Raw genomic sequence first — 12,697 nt, 5'->3', positions numbered from 1 at the left:
TCTATATATTTATAAATTTGTGGAGATATGTATTAATGATTTTAACTTGCATTTTTAACAATTTATTATTTAAAGAGAGGTTTGACACTAATGTGATAATTATATGTAAAAGAGAAATATTCAATTGTCGCAATAAACAAAAACAGAATAAAAATGCATTTACATTTTTTAACTTAAAAATGCAAAAAGATTTTGGGGAGGTATGGTTAAGGGTAGTCAATAGTTAATAGTTTCATATGAAAACAATACGTCTATAGTTTGGCTTCATTCAGAAAGCTACATAAGTGTGTGTGTTTGTTCATTTTTTTTACTGAACTTGCATCATCATTTTAGTAATAATGGCCGGAAACAGGCCGGTTACTCGACAGTTCCTGTTGCACAACGTCAGTGCATCTCATTTAAGGTGGACTGTTTTCCATGTTTGCACACAAGAGACATCTTTCCCTTCTAAATTTATACCACATACACAAACATGCAAGCATAATCAACTGTTCCCACGGTCCAAAGCCAGACCACCAGTCTAACACTAAACTGGTCTGATCCGTTGTGAACCGCTCTTCGCTCTGTCTCTCACAAGCCAAGTCTGATCAGGTAATTTACCACATTTACATGAGTTAAGCACCACATGTAATATCAGAATAATTGTTAATATGATTAGCTTTAACCTTTGTTATCTTGAAACTGATCTCTGAGTCTTTAGTTTGATCTGTTAACCAGTCTCTGTTATCTCAGCACAATCAGACATTAGCTCAGTCTAATCTATAATCATTACTGTATGTCAGTTTTATCACAGCTGGCTCGCTCAGTTTGATCATGGACCGAGCAGAGACAAACATTATCGATTTGTCAATTAGTTGAGCAGCTAATATAAATAATCATTTGTGTTTACCGGGTTTAATGGACAAAAAAATTATCATTCTCAATGGGCAGTTGACATGCTATACTTTAATTTAAAAAAATTAAATAAAATGTCATTATATATACAGTCACCTCAAAAAGTATTAGAATACTTGGTTTGATTAAGGACATTTTTTAAATGTGGTTTAAATGTCCAAATCATTTTTAGACCATGCCGTTCAAAAGTTTGGGATCAAAACTGACAGTAAAGACATTTATAATATTACAAAAATATTTCAAATGAATGCTGTTCTTTGCACATTTCTCTTCATCAAAAAATCCTGACACAAAATGTATTATGGTTTCTAAAAAAGCAGCACAACTGTTTGTCCAGAAATGTCCAGAATGATTTCTAAAGGATCATGTGACTGAAGACTTTGCATCACAGGAATAAATTACATTTAAAATATATTATAATAGAAAACACTTATTTTAATTTGTAATGATATTTCACAATATTATCGTTTTTACTGTATTTTTGATTACATAAATGCAGAAGATGCTTCTTTCAAAAAAACGTGAAAACATCTTTCTGTATATATGAGTAAAATATTCCCAAATACAAATTTCAGGCATGAAATGGTGTTTATTTCGTCTGAATATTCTTCAGACCCACCTGTGTGGCATCCTCTGTGAACGGTTCGTTTGCTGTGTGAAGGATGCTGTTCTGAGTCGACGTGCCTGCGGAGGGCGCCGCTGAACAGAGTTTTCTTTGTCTTGCGCTGAGAGGCGTCCTCTTCCTAAGCCAGCACAAACATTGAGCAACTTATGATGTTTATCCATCATGTATCCAATATCAAATTAGTGGCCACCCATATCATCTCAAATCCACACACCTCATTTTTCGTGTTTTGTTTGGAACTGCTGCGGGACAGACCCGCCCTGCGCCGCACATGAGGGACTTTCTCTCCGGTTTCCAGAGGATACTCATGAGGAACTTCACCTGTCATTTCCTAAAAAAATAATGTATGACGAGCAAACATGAACAAGATGACTTTTGATTAAACTGTTTCATTATTATTTTTTAATATATTAAAGCAGCCATGTTTACTTTTGCAGAATATGTTTATATTTATTTATTTTAATTTAGTCAAGTTTGAACAAAACATTTACTTAATTATATTTTTACTTGAATTATTATTTCATCTGTAGAATTTAACAGGCTGTTTTGCTGCTATATGTTCTATATGTACATGAGCTCTATTACGATTGGCTAGCATTTATGAATGTGAGATAAATAATGATATTTCTGGTAAGAAGCTGGTGTGCACACACTGTTAATGTGGTCATGGATGCGAGATCATAACCACAACAATTTTGGATCGACACATATTATCAGCTTAATTTTCATCAGCAATCTCTGGAGGGAGTTTTGCGTTATGAATGTTAGAGTGTCACATTATGCACATCATTTCAAAAGAGAAAGAAAAATCCTCTTTTCCACTCCTTTACATGGATTTTTCATCCAAAAATGAAAATTATGTCATTTACTATCATTTATGTAAATGTGGATAACCAAAGCCAGTATTTTTTTCCCATACTATGTAAGTCGATGGCTGCCGTCAACTGTCTGGTTACCAACATTCTTCAAAATATCTTATTCTGTGTTCAGCGGTAGAAAGAAATACATACAGGTTTGGAATAACTTGAGGGTGAGTAAATTATGACAAAATCTTGGGGTGAACTATCCCTTTAAGACATGAAGCACATCATGAAAAACACACCTGAAGTCACATGTGTAAAAAAAGCTTTTTAAAATGCCAAGCTTGTTGAGATACAAGTATGAGCAAAGATCAGATGGGCTTGTGCCGGCATCTCTGCGGCGTCACATGATCTGGCAGCCGTGTGGTTCAGCAGTGACACCAGGGAGAAATACAACGTTAATCGTGTTGAACTTTCTAAGAAACTAGAACAAGTTCTAAATATCTACTTAATTAAATTGAAATTTGAACGTCAATTCTGCATCTTGTTGGTTCCCTCAATTCAAATTAAATTGAGGAATGTAAATGGCCTTTAAAAGGATGAGACACTGACCGCCTCCTGCAGACACACACGTTTGAGTTCTGCTAATCGAGTGTTGAGCAGCGACTGCAGACTTCTCCTGCGCTCCTGCAGCTCCACCATCCGCTCCGCGTGCTGCTTACTGTCCTGCAGCTCTGCAAACACACACACACACACACACACACACACACACACACACGTCATGTTACCTCAAACTGACTCATTTTAATTGTTTTACAGTGAGTAGCGTTCAAAAGTTTGGGCTGGGTATGATTTTTATGTTTTTGAAAGAAGTCTCTTTTGCTCACCAAAGCTGCATTTATTTGATCAAAAATACAGTAAAACAGTAATATTGTGATATATTATTAAAATTTAAAAGAACTGTCTATAATATATTTTGAAATGTAATCTATTCTTGAATTTTCAGCATCATTACTACACACTACATCATTACATTACAGTATTCAGTGTCACGTGATCCTTCAGAAATCATTCTAATATGCTGATTTACTGCTCAAGTAATATTTCTTGCTTGTTATTATCAATGTTGTTTTTTCAGGATTCTTTGATGAACAGAAAGTTCAAAAGAACAGCATTTTTTTAAATACATTATAAATGTATTTACAGTCACTTTTGATCAATTTAATGCATCCATGTTGAATAAAAGTATTAATTTATTTAAAAAAAAATTTGTGTAAAGGTTCTATATACATATATATATAGTTTTTTCTAAATTCCTAAAGTTCCTAAAGTTCCTAAATTTTTAAGAAAGTTTTCAAAGGCTAGAATAGTAATAAAAAGAAAAAAAAAGAAAAACTACATAGTTTAAGTAGTTCTTAAATCTTAAATAGTTTAAATCCTTATCCAGTAATGAAGAATGACTGGGAAAGACATGGAAAAGCACTGGTCAAAAAGTGTAATTATGGGTTACTGGTATCCTGTGCACCCTTAACCTTCCCAAATTGGACAGCTTTTGTCCTTTTTACTTGTAAAATAAGATTTAAAGGTGAAGCATGTAAGTTCTTGCATCACGAAACATTTAATAAAAATTTTTGAAGAAGTTCTCCTTAAAAGGTCTTTGTGAGGATATTTGGTCGCCACAATAACAGACAACAACAAAACACACACACACACACACACCCGTCAGACAAACAACTTGCAAAGTAAAATTCTTAGAAAGACAGCAAACAAACACACACAGGCACATGGAGGCGCTCACCAGGGCCTGTTATCAGGTGACTTTTGACCTCCATGTCATACGTCTTTTGCATCACCTCACTGCCTCCTGATTGTTAGTTTACCTACAGAGAGACAAGAAAACAAACCGAACATTACAATGCCGAATGTCTCCAGCAGAAGACTTAGCTGGATTCTACTCAAATCAGACAAGCGTGTAAATAGCTCACACGTTTCTTACCTTCTCACGGTTGGGTAACAGTCATATGTACTGCAGAGATTGGGACTTGTGGCCATGAAGCAGAAGCTGCTGGGTGTTGCTGCAGTGCTGAGACTGGCCTGAGGGGGGAGCCACTGTGCTGCTGCACAACACTTCACCAACTTTATGCCCTGAAACACAAAACAAACCATGTGAGACACTGGAGACACCCCACACACAACAAGAGCTCTGAGTCTGACTGAGAGACGGCTTTGAAGACAGAGTATAAGATCAATCACTTATATAACTGATAGAACAGGCAAGGTTTAGGAGATGTGACTGATGTGCATGAAATGGATAGCAAGGAATTTGATGAGAAATGAGTTCATAGTGAGATTCTGAGTGTTTTGATTGCAAGCTTTCGTATCTTAGCCAAACGGATCACAGTTTGAGACATTGAGACTTTCTCTAGAAGTCTTTTTCACATGAGAACAATCAGAGAAAGAGACGTCTCAATCTATGAGAAACAATTGAGATATTAAAGAGATTTCAGTGTGATTTTTCATGGTTTATTAGTTGTCTAATAAGCCTGCCGTTGTATATTATGAATATTGTTGGCTCTTTGGCAAATTGCTTTTCTTCTTTTTTTTAAGAAGCTTTGGATAAAAGCGTCTGCTAAATGCATAAATATAAATCAATGGAGGGAAACCTAAGATTGTATAGCTTTCTCTGGTGCACAAATGAAAAGATATGAGAGCTTTCAGAACATTGCTGTTATTGTTAACTAAAACTACTATTAAAAATCATTTTCATTCATTGAAATAAATCGCAGTGTTATTTTAGTATTATTTATATCTTATTATAGTATTTTTTATTTTGAATTAATTTTTCATTTATTGATAATAAATACATAAATATTTATTTATATTTTGTTTATAAAATAAATTATACATTTTAGACAAATGTATAAACTTTCAAATCTACAGGAAAAGTAGAAATGCTGTCTTGGCAACTTAAAAATAAAATAAGTTTAACTAAAACTAAAATTTATATTAAATTAAATCTAAATAGAAATAATAAAAAGAAAATAATAAAATGACAAAAGCACATAGCAAAATTACAACAAATAAATATTTATTTATCATAAATAAATAAAAGCTAATTCAACATAATAATAAATACTATACTATAAATTATACTAAAACAACACTGTTTCAATAGTAGAAATATATGAGGTCAATTTGAGATTTTATTTAGTTTATTTGCACTTTCAAGATGGTTTAGTTGGTCACATTCACATCTGATTTTTCCCCCTTCAGTTTCACATGGAATTGCCTGTGGGAACTCCGAACAGGAAGTGGACTGTGGTGTGCAGGAAGTGGCTCATGAAGCAGGAAACCAGTGCGGGAAACTGAAATGGGAGGCTCAGACTGACCTATAAAACAATACGGGCAGAAATCCTCACGCACAAAAACACTCTCACAGGGCACGAGTCATTTCCTAGGATCAGCCGTAAACAAGGAGCACAATGAGGAGAAAGGTGGAAAAACCTAAAAAACTGCATCTCACGCCGTTCTCCTGTCCGCAACCTAAATAAACCTAAAAAAAACCAAATGTTTTCAGCTTTAACACCCAGTGGTAATCTATTCTTCACAATGCAGTTTTTCAAGCACAACCATCAGGAAGTAGTTATTATCTCGGCTGCATGAGATGGGCGGCTCTCTCCGGACGGCCCGGAGCGGCTCTGTCATTGAGAGCGCATGAATGATGGGTGTCTCTGAAAAATGTAAAAGGTTATAATCATAAAGAAGGATCAATAGAGTCATGTGCGGAAATAACTTGGAGAAAATGGTAGCAGATGACTGAAGCACACGTCGTAATTAAAAAAAAACTATAGAACAGTGCAGGTATTGTGTGTTGTCATGACCTAATCGTGCCCGTCACACACACTCGAGGGTCAAGGGAGGACAAATAAAAGCGACTGGGCCGATAAACGTAACACAAATATGTGCATGTTGCTAAAGCAAACACAATGTCTTCGCCTGTCTCGGTTTGCCTGGTGTTGGGTTTCAGCTAATGGAGTCACGCTGTTGTCAGTTTGAGCTTGATAAGATCCCTGATCCTGCTGGTGCCCTGCATTGAGGAGATGTTGAAGAACTACTCGAGTCTTCCAGCAACGTTTGCCAATTTTGAAGCGTTCACCTAATTCGCCAAATGTTTTGATGAACCCTTTTCACAATATTGGTCCATTCCAAGTTATTTCTCATAACAGCAGCATATGTTGATCTCATTTCCCTATTGAAAGAGTCTTCATTTTGATTTTAGGGTCGGCTAAAAAAAATAGGTTTGAATGTTCAAAAACACATCGTTTTTCCCATATTCTCCATTGTTGCAGCACCTCACTTCCCAGTCTGTCAGTAACATTCTGTTTAGTTCCTGTCTCTATGAAGTCCCTCCTGCCGAAAAACACAATCTGCTCTGATTGGTCGGCTAGACCAGCGTTGTGATTGGTCCACTGCTTTGTTTGAGCGTATTTCAGAAATGTCACGCCACTTACCATAAGTTTCAACACACTTCTAATGCAACTCAACTAGGCCTCGATTCTTTTATTTTGTGCATGCCTTGAGCAGGAATTATTTAACTGAGGAATATTGTGACGTGTTCATTCCCGGAAGAAAACTCAATCGACTACAATCGAGGCGTTTCAGGGAGTTCAGAAACAGTGTGCACTGATCTAGAGAATAACTCGCTTTGGAGTGACTCTGTGCTTTGTAACTTTGCAAACCTTTTTCATGCTCAAACAGCAATATTCTTTAGTGGTGTTAGCTAAAGAAAATATCTCTATTACTATTGCTCATACGTAGAGTGTTAAGGCCACCGTACCACCCCACCAACCACAACCACATAGCAACGCCCTGACAACCACACACAACTCATCAGGTTAAGAACTTCTGCACAACCAAACACTGCTCACATTGTCTTTGTAAAATGGATAAATTCAGGTTTTGCAAACCAGCATTAATTTAGGGACTATAAATATGCACTAGACAAGCTGTGCATGTGTTTGTGTGTAAGTGAGAGAGAGAGAGAGAGATTCACCAAATGTCATGACAAATGTTCTGCGGTCCTCACAAGGTTTGCCAGCATTCCACTCTCTCATGTCGGAGCCTGTATTATCACTTTGTTCAGATGTTCATGAAAGCACAATCTGTCCATTTTTTAGCCTTCCCGCATTCATTCCTCTAACCATCTCTCTTATTCTCTCTCTGTTGTCTAATCCTTAACATGTAAAGCGACCATATTGTACACTTTTGTGGTGTTTCGTAGCATATTTTTTCCTCTTAATTTTTTCCCCAAATTTATATCTTTAATTCTATTTTATATGGAGATATATATATATACCCATATAAAATAGAATTAAAGATATACATTTGGGGAAAAACTTAAGAGGGTATATATATAATATTTTATAGTCAATATATATAGTCAATTTTTTTTTAAATTGAGATGTATACATCAACTGAATGCTGACTAATTAAGCTTTCCATTGGTGTATGGTTTGTTAGAATATGACAATATTTGGCCGAGATACAACTATTTAAATATCTGGAATCTGAGGGTGCAAAAAAAATCGAAACATTGAGAAAATCGCCTTTAAAATTGTCCATTTATGTTCACAATGTTGCTGCATTCACTAACAAAAATAAATGTTTTACGGTAGGACATTTACAAAATATCTTCATGGAACATGAACTTTACTTAATATCCTAATGATTTTTGGCATAAAAGAAAAAACGATCATTTTGACCCATACAATGTATTTTTGGCTACTGCCATATACCCGTGCGACTTGTGACTGGTTTTGTGACCCAGGGTCACATATATATATACTGTATATATATTCTGTATACACACATACATGGATACAGAAACTACCAGTCAAAAAAAGTGTAGAAGTCATTTTTAAATGTTTTGAAAGAAGTCTCTTATGCTCACCAAGACAACATTTATTTGATCAAAAATATAGTAATGTTTTAAAATATATATATATATATGTATATATATATATATATATATATATTTATTTATTTACTTATTTTGCAATTTATTTATGTGATATACATGTGTATGTATACAGTCATGTGAAAACGAAAGTACACTCTCTTTGAATTTTTGTTTTTACCTATTAGTCGTATTAGACGTATTACGTAAAAAATCATCTGGTCCTTAGCAGGCCTTAAAACTAGGTAAATACAACCTCAGATGAGCAACAACATGACATATTACACTGTGTCATTATTTATTTAACAAAAATATAAGACAAAATGGAGACGCCATGGGTGACAAACTGAGTACACCCTATGATTCAATTGATTGTAGAACCACCTTTAGCAATCATTTTCTGTATGACTTTATCAGTCTCTCACATCATTGTGGAGGAATTTTGGCCTTCTCTTCTTTACAATGTTGGTTCAGTTCATCGAGGTTTGAGGACATTTGTTTATGCACAGCTGTCTTAAGGTCCCGTCCCAACATTTCAGTCGGGTTGAGGTCTGGACTGGGCCAGTACAACCTTGATTCTTTTCTTTTTCAGCCATTCTGGTGTAGATTTGCTGGTGTTCTTGGGATCATTGTCCTGTTGCATGACCCAATTTCGGACAAGCTTTAGCTGTCGGACAGATGGCCTCACATCTGACTCTAGAATACTTTGGTATACAGAGGAGTTCATGGTGGACTCACTGACTTCAAGATGCCCAGGTCCTGTGGCTGCAAAACAAGCCCAAAGCATCACCCCTCCATCAGTGTGATGGACAGTTCCTATGAGGTGTTTGGGCTGATATGATGTGTTTGGTTTTCTATGCATTATGGACCAACATCTCCACTTTGGTCTCGTCTGTCCAAAGGACATCGTTCCAAAAGTCTTGTGGTTTGCAGCTTTGGAGGCTTTCTCCTGGCAGCCCTTCCAAACAAGCAAAACTTGTTCAGTCTTTTTCTAATTGTACTGCCATGAACATGCACATTTAACATGTTAACTAAGGCCTGTAGAGTCTCAGATGTAGTTTGGGGTTTTTTGCAGTTTCTCTGAGTAGTGCACGGTCTGACCTTGGGGTGAATTTGCTGGGACGTCCACTCCTGGGAAGATTGGCAACTGTCTTGAATGTTTTCCACTTGTGAATAATCTTCCCTACTGTAGAATAATGGAATAATGTAGAATAACTTCAGATTGTTTGGAAATGGCCTTAACCTTCCCAGATTAATGGCAGCAACAATTGCTTCTCTGAGATCATTGTGTTAACACACATCTGAATGATTAGCAGCACCTGACTGCTACTTAATTTCTAAAAAAGGGTGTACTTAAGTTTATCACACATGGCTTCTCAATTTTGGCCTAGTTTTTGTTAAATAAATAATGACACACTGTAGTATGTCATGTGTTGTTGTTCATCTGAGGTTGTTTTTACCTAACTTTAAGACCTGCCAAGGTTTTTTTTTTTTTTGTCCTGATTCGTGAAACTATATAATTTAAAGAGGGTGTACTTTCTTTTTCACATGACTATATATATATATATATATATATGTTAATGAATTAATGGTTGTGCAATGATAAGCTGTAACAGACAGCACACAATTCTTTCTGTTTTTCCCCTCTTTTGTCTTTTTCTCTGATCCTTACAATCATGACCTTGATGTTTCACATAACATCAACAATTTCAAACTGAAACAGAATGGCAATTTTTTTCTCAGGACTGCAGAATTGTCTCCTCTGGGAACACGGTCTGTACTGAATCTTTCCTTCTTGCAGAAAGCGCTGAGGTTGGGGGTCAGCAGGTTTTTTTGCTCCCTGGACTCTCTGCGACCTCTGTGATCTCAATGGTATTTGACAGACGTGTTCTCAACTGTTCCGTGCCTCCGTTAATTAATGCCACACTAACGAGGAAGTGCGGGCACCGCTGCGTTTCCACATCACCGGACTGCACCGAAAACATCTTGCTTTTAACTGCAAAACTAAATGCGGAGAACACAATGGTCAATCAAAAGACAACTACACTCAGTCAAAACAGGTTTTTCTAAACCAGAAAATCATAGAGACTTGGGGATTGGCTCTTTTGGGTCAGTGAACAACCACCTAGCAACCACTCAGAAAGCCCTAGCAACTGCATAGCAACATGCTAAAGAAGACTCCAAACACCCTAGCAACCCCTGGCTACAACCTACAACACCCTAACATGGTGGAAGTGAGATTTGCATGGACAAACATCACTCAAATTTTCTGCAAAAAACATAATTCATTTATATTCATCTGCATCTTGAAATGATACACAAACTGTAATTTTCTCCATGTATAATCAAAGAAAGTGAGAGCACCAAAATCTGGCAGTCCTAAATTTCCCCTGATTCAGATAATGGTGCTAAATTTCTCCTCCATATGAAGGTCAATGGGGACCTTGGCATCAGCTGAAGTATCTGCATGTCCTGACACATGTAAGGTAAGAGTAAAGACATGAATAGCTTTGACCAAAATAAAAACAAACCAACAATAAACAAAACAGAAAGGAATATATGAAGACTAACACATTCCTAGAAGTTTGGAGGTTTCCACCGCAGACAGCATTTCCCCAAGATCCAAAATTATCAACATTTCTCTTTTGAGTAAGATAGAGTTGGTTTGGTAAACCAAGTATGTTATTTTGTTCAAGCAACATGCAACTTAATGGTGAAGTTTGTTGTTTTTACATCTCTAGTGGCACCAAATGGAACTGCAAAAATCATGATTGTTTTAAATATATATAACTGATTATAATTTAAAAAGATATGTATTTAATACTTTTTTTGACTTCATTATATATGTATAGTCATATGAAGTCAAAAATGTATTAATTTTTTTTATCATCAGTTATTATGTATTAACATCCAAAAAAAATTACACACTTCAAAAACCAATCAAATTCCAGTTAGCTCTCAACTGATTCGATCTGTTGTACAAATCACCACTGCAGAAACTCAGAATCACGTTTTCTCTTTGGTTTTATGTTCCAGGACATGCGGTGTGTATGCAGTAAACTGTTGCCACTTTGGCCTGACCGCATGTTTCTATGTTTAATTGCCAGCAAGTCTCTCCGAGACCAAATTCACAGCGCTAGTGACTACATTTTGCCTTGAGAGCCTGGGAGTTTCCTCCATAATGAACATGAAAGTGCAGTGAAAAGAAAGCAAACCGAATCTCATGAGGCTTGTGGTCATTTGTCTCTGTTTTACTCAGGCATGAATCAGGTCTTGGCCTTTATGTGCAGGTCAGGTGATGCCAGTGAACCTTCCGGTCATGCTGAACTTTTGGCCCAGTTTATAAAGGAAACACGGGCCGTTGAACGTTTACTGCAATGGTTACATCACGCACCATGCGGCTACATCTGCTGAGCTTCCTGGTCATGTACAACTCAACCAGTCAGAGGGGTCTCCCAGGGGTCTCGAAAGGAAACAGTTGGTTCACACCTTGATGCTCTTTGCTTCTCACCACACCAGCACCTTGATGAGATCCCATAACCTTCTCTTCCTCACTACTCTCAAAAATCTGTTGTGCCTCCACCCCCGTCCGTCTCCTCTCAGCAGGCTGAGCAAAGGCCACATTTCCTCTGACTGGCAGCAACAACAGCTCCGGCTGAGCGGAGTCAGGGCGGCTGCAGACAGCAGATGGACTCAACATATGAACCAGCACCCCCCATTTCACAATCTCCATCAGAACCTAAAGCAAAGATCACGCATTACAAAACAGAAATGTTGGTGGAGTTATAGAAGGTGACAATATTTTGAGACATTTCACGGGTCAATTCTTCTGCAGCCGGACACTGCAATAGTCCTCTTGGGTGGCGATTTCATAATGAAGCTTATACATACAGTGTGTCGTTCGAACATTTTGGGTTAGTACGTTTTTTTTTTTTTTTTGGTGTAAAGACATTTATAATGTTACAAAAGATTTCTATGTCAAGTAAAAGCTATTCTATTCATCAAAGAATCCTGAAAATAATTATTTCACAGTTTCCACAAAAATATTAATCAGCACAACTGTTTTGTAATGTTTTTCCGGTTCATATCATTCTATGCTGAATTTTTGACTATACAAATTTCGACTACAATTCAGATGTTCTTTGCAGCCTTTAGCCGCTGCCTACGAAGCACTCATTGGAAACTGAAAATAAAATAAAAAGCTACTTAAATGCCTTAATTGAACTAAGGCCTAATCCTGGCATAATCTAAACCCTGTTGGTGAATCCAGGCCTTTGAATTCTTGCACGCGGGAACAATATAAGTCGACACCGCTATGACTAAAAGTTTGCTAAGAAGTATTTCCTAATAAGCAAGGCAGTATTTGACTCTGGTAAGTGTATCCATAGCAGACTGGTGGGAGTGGCCTTGGGCGGCAACCTG

General features: G+C 36.7%; 1 protein-coding gene across 2 annotated transcripts in view; it reads right to left on the bottom strand.

The window, feature by feature from the left end:
- The window catches only part of ccdc120a (coiled-coil domain containing 120a), a 47,323-nt gene that overhangs the window by 8,347 nt on the left and 26,279 nt on the right, over positions 1 to 12,697 (bottom strand). For both annotated transcript variants that reach the window (XM_079897181.1, XM_079897180.1), the window contains exons 2-6: positions 4,316 to 4,464; positions 4,118 to 4,199; positions 2,932 to 3,053; positions 1,734 to 1,850; positions 1,514 to 1,637 (exon numbers count right to left, since the gene is read on the bottom strand). In XM_079897181.1, coding sequence (XP_079753307.1) covers positions 1,514 to 1,637; positions 1,734 to 1,850; positions 2,932 to 3,053; positions 4,118 to 4,169 — 415 coding nt within the window. In that variant the 5' untranslated portion in view covers positions 4,170 to 4,199; positions 4,316 to 4,464. The remainder of the gene's footprint in view (positions 1 to 1,513; positions 1,638 to 1,733; positions 1,851 to 2,931; positions 3,054 to 4,117; positions 4,200 to 4,315; positions 4,465 to 12,697) is intronic.

This window comes from Squalius cephalus (genome assembly GCF_949319135.1).
Source record: "Squalius cephalus genome assembly, chromosome: 16".
In the NCBI taxonomy this organism is placed as follows: Eukaryota; Metazoa; Chordata; class Actinopteri; order Cypriniformes; family Leuciscidae; genus Squalius; species Squalius cephalus.
This window is presented reverse-complemented; position numbering and strand designations above follow the sequence as displayed.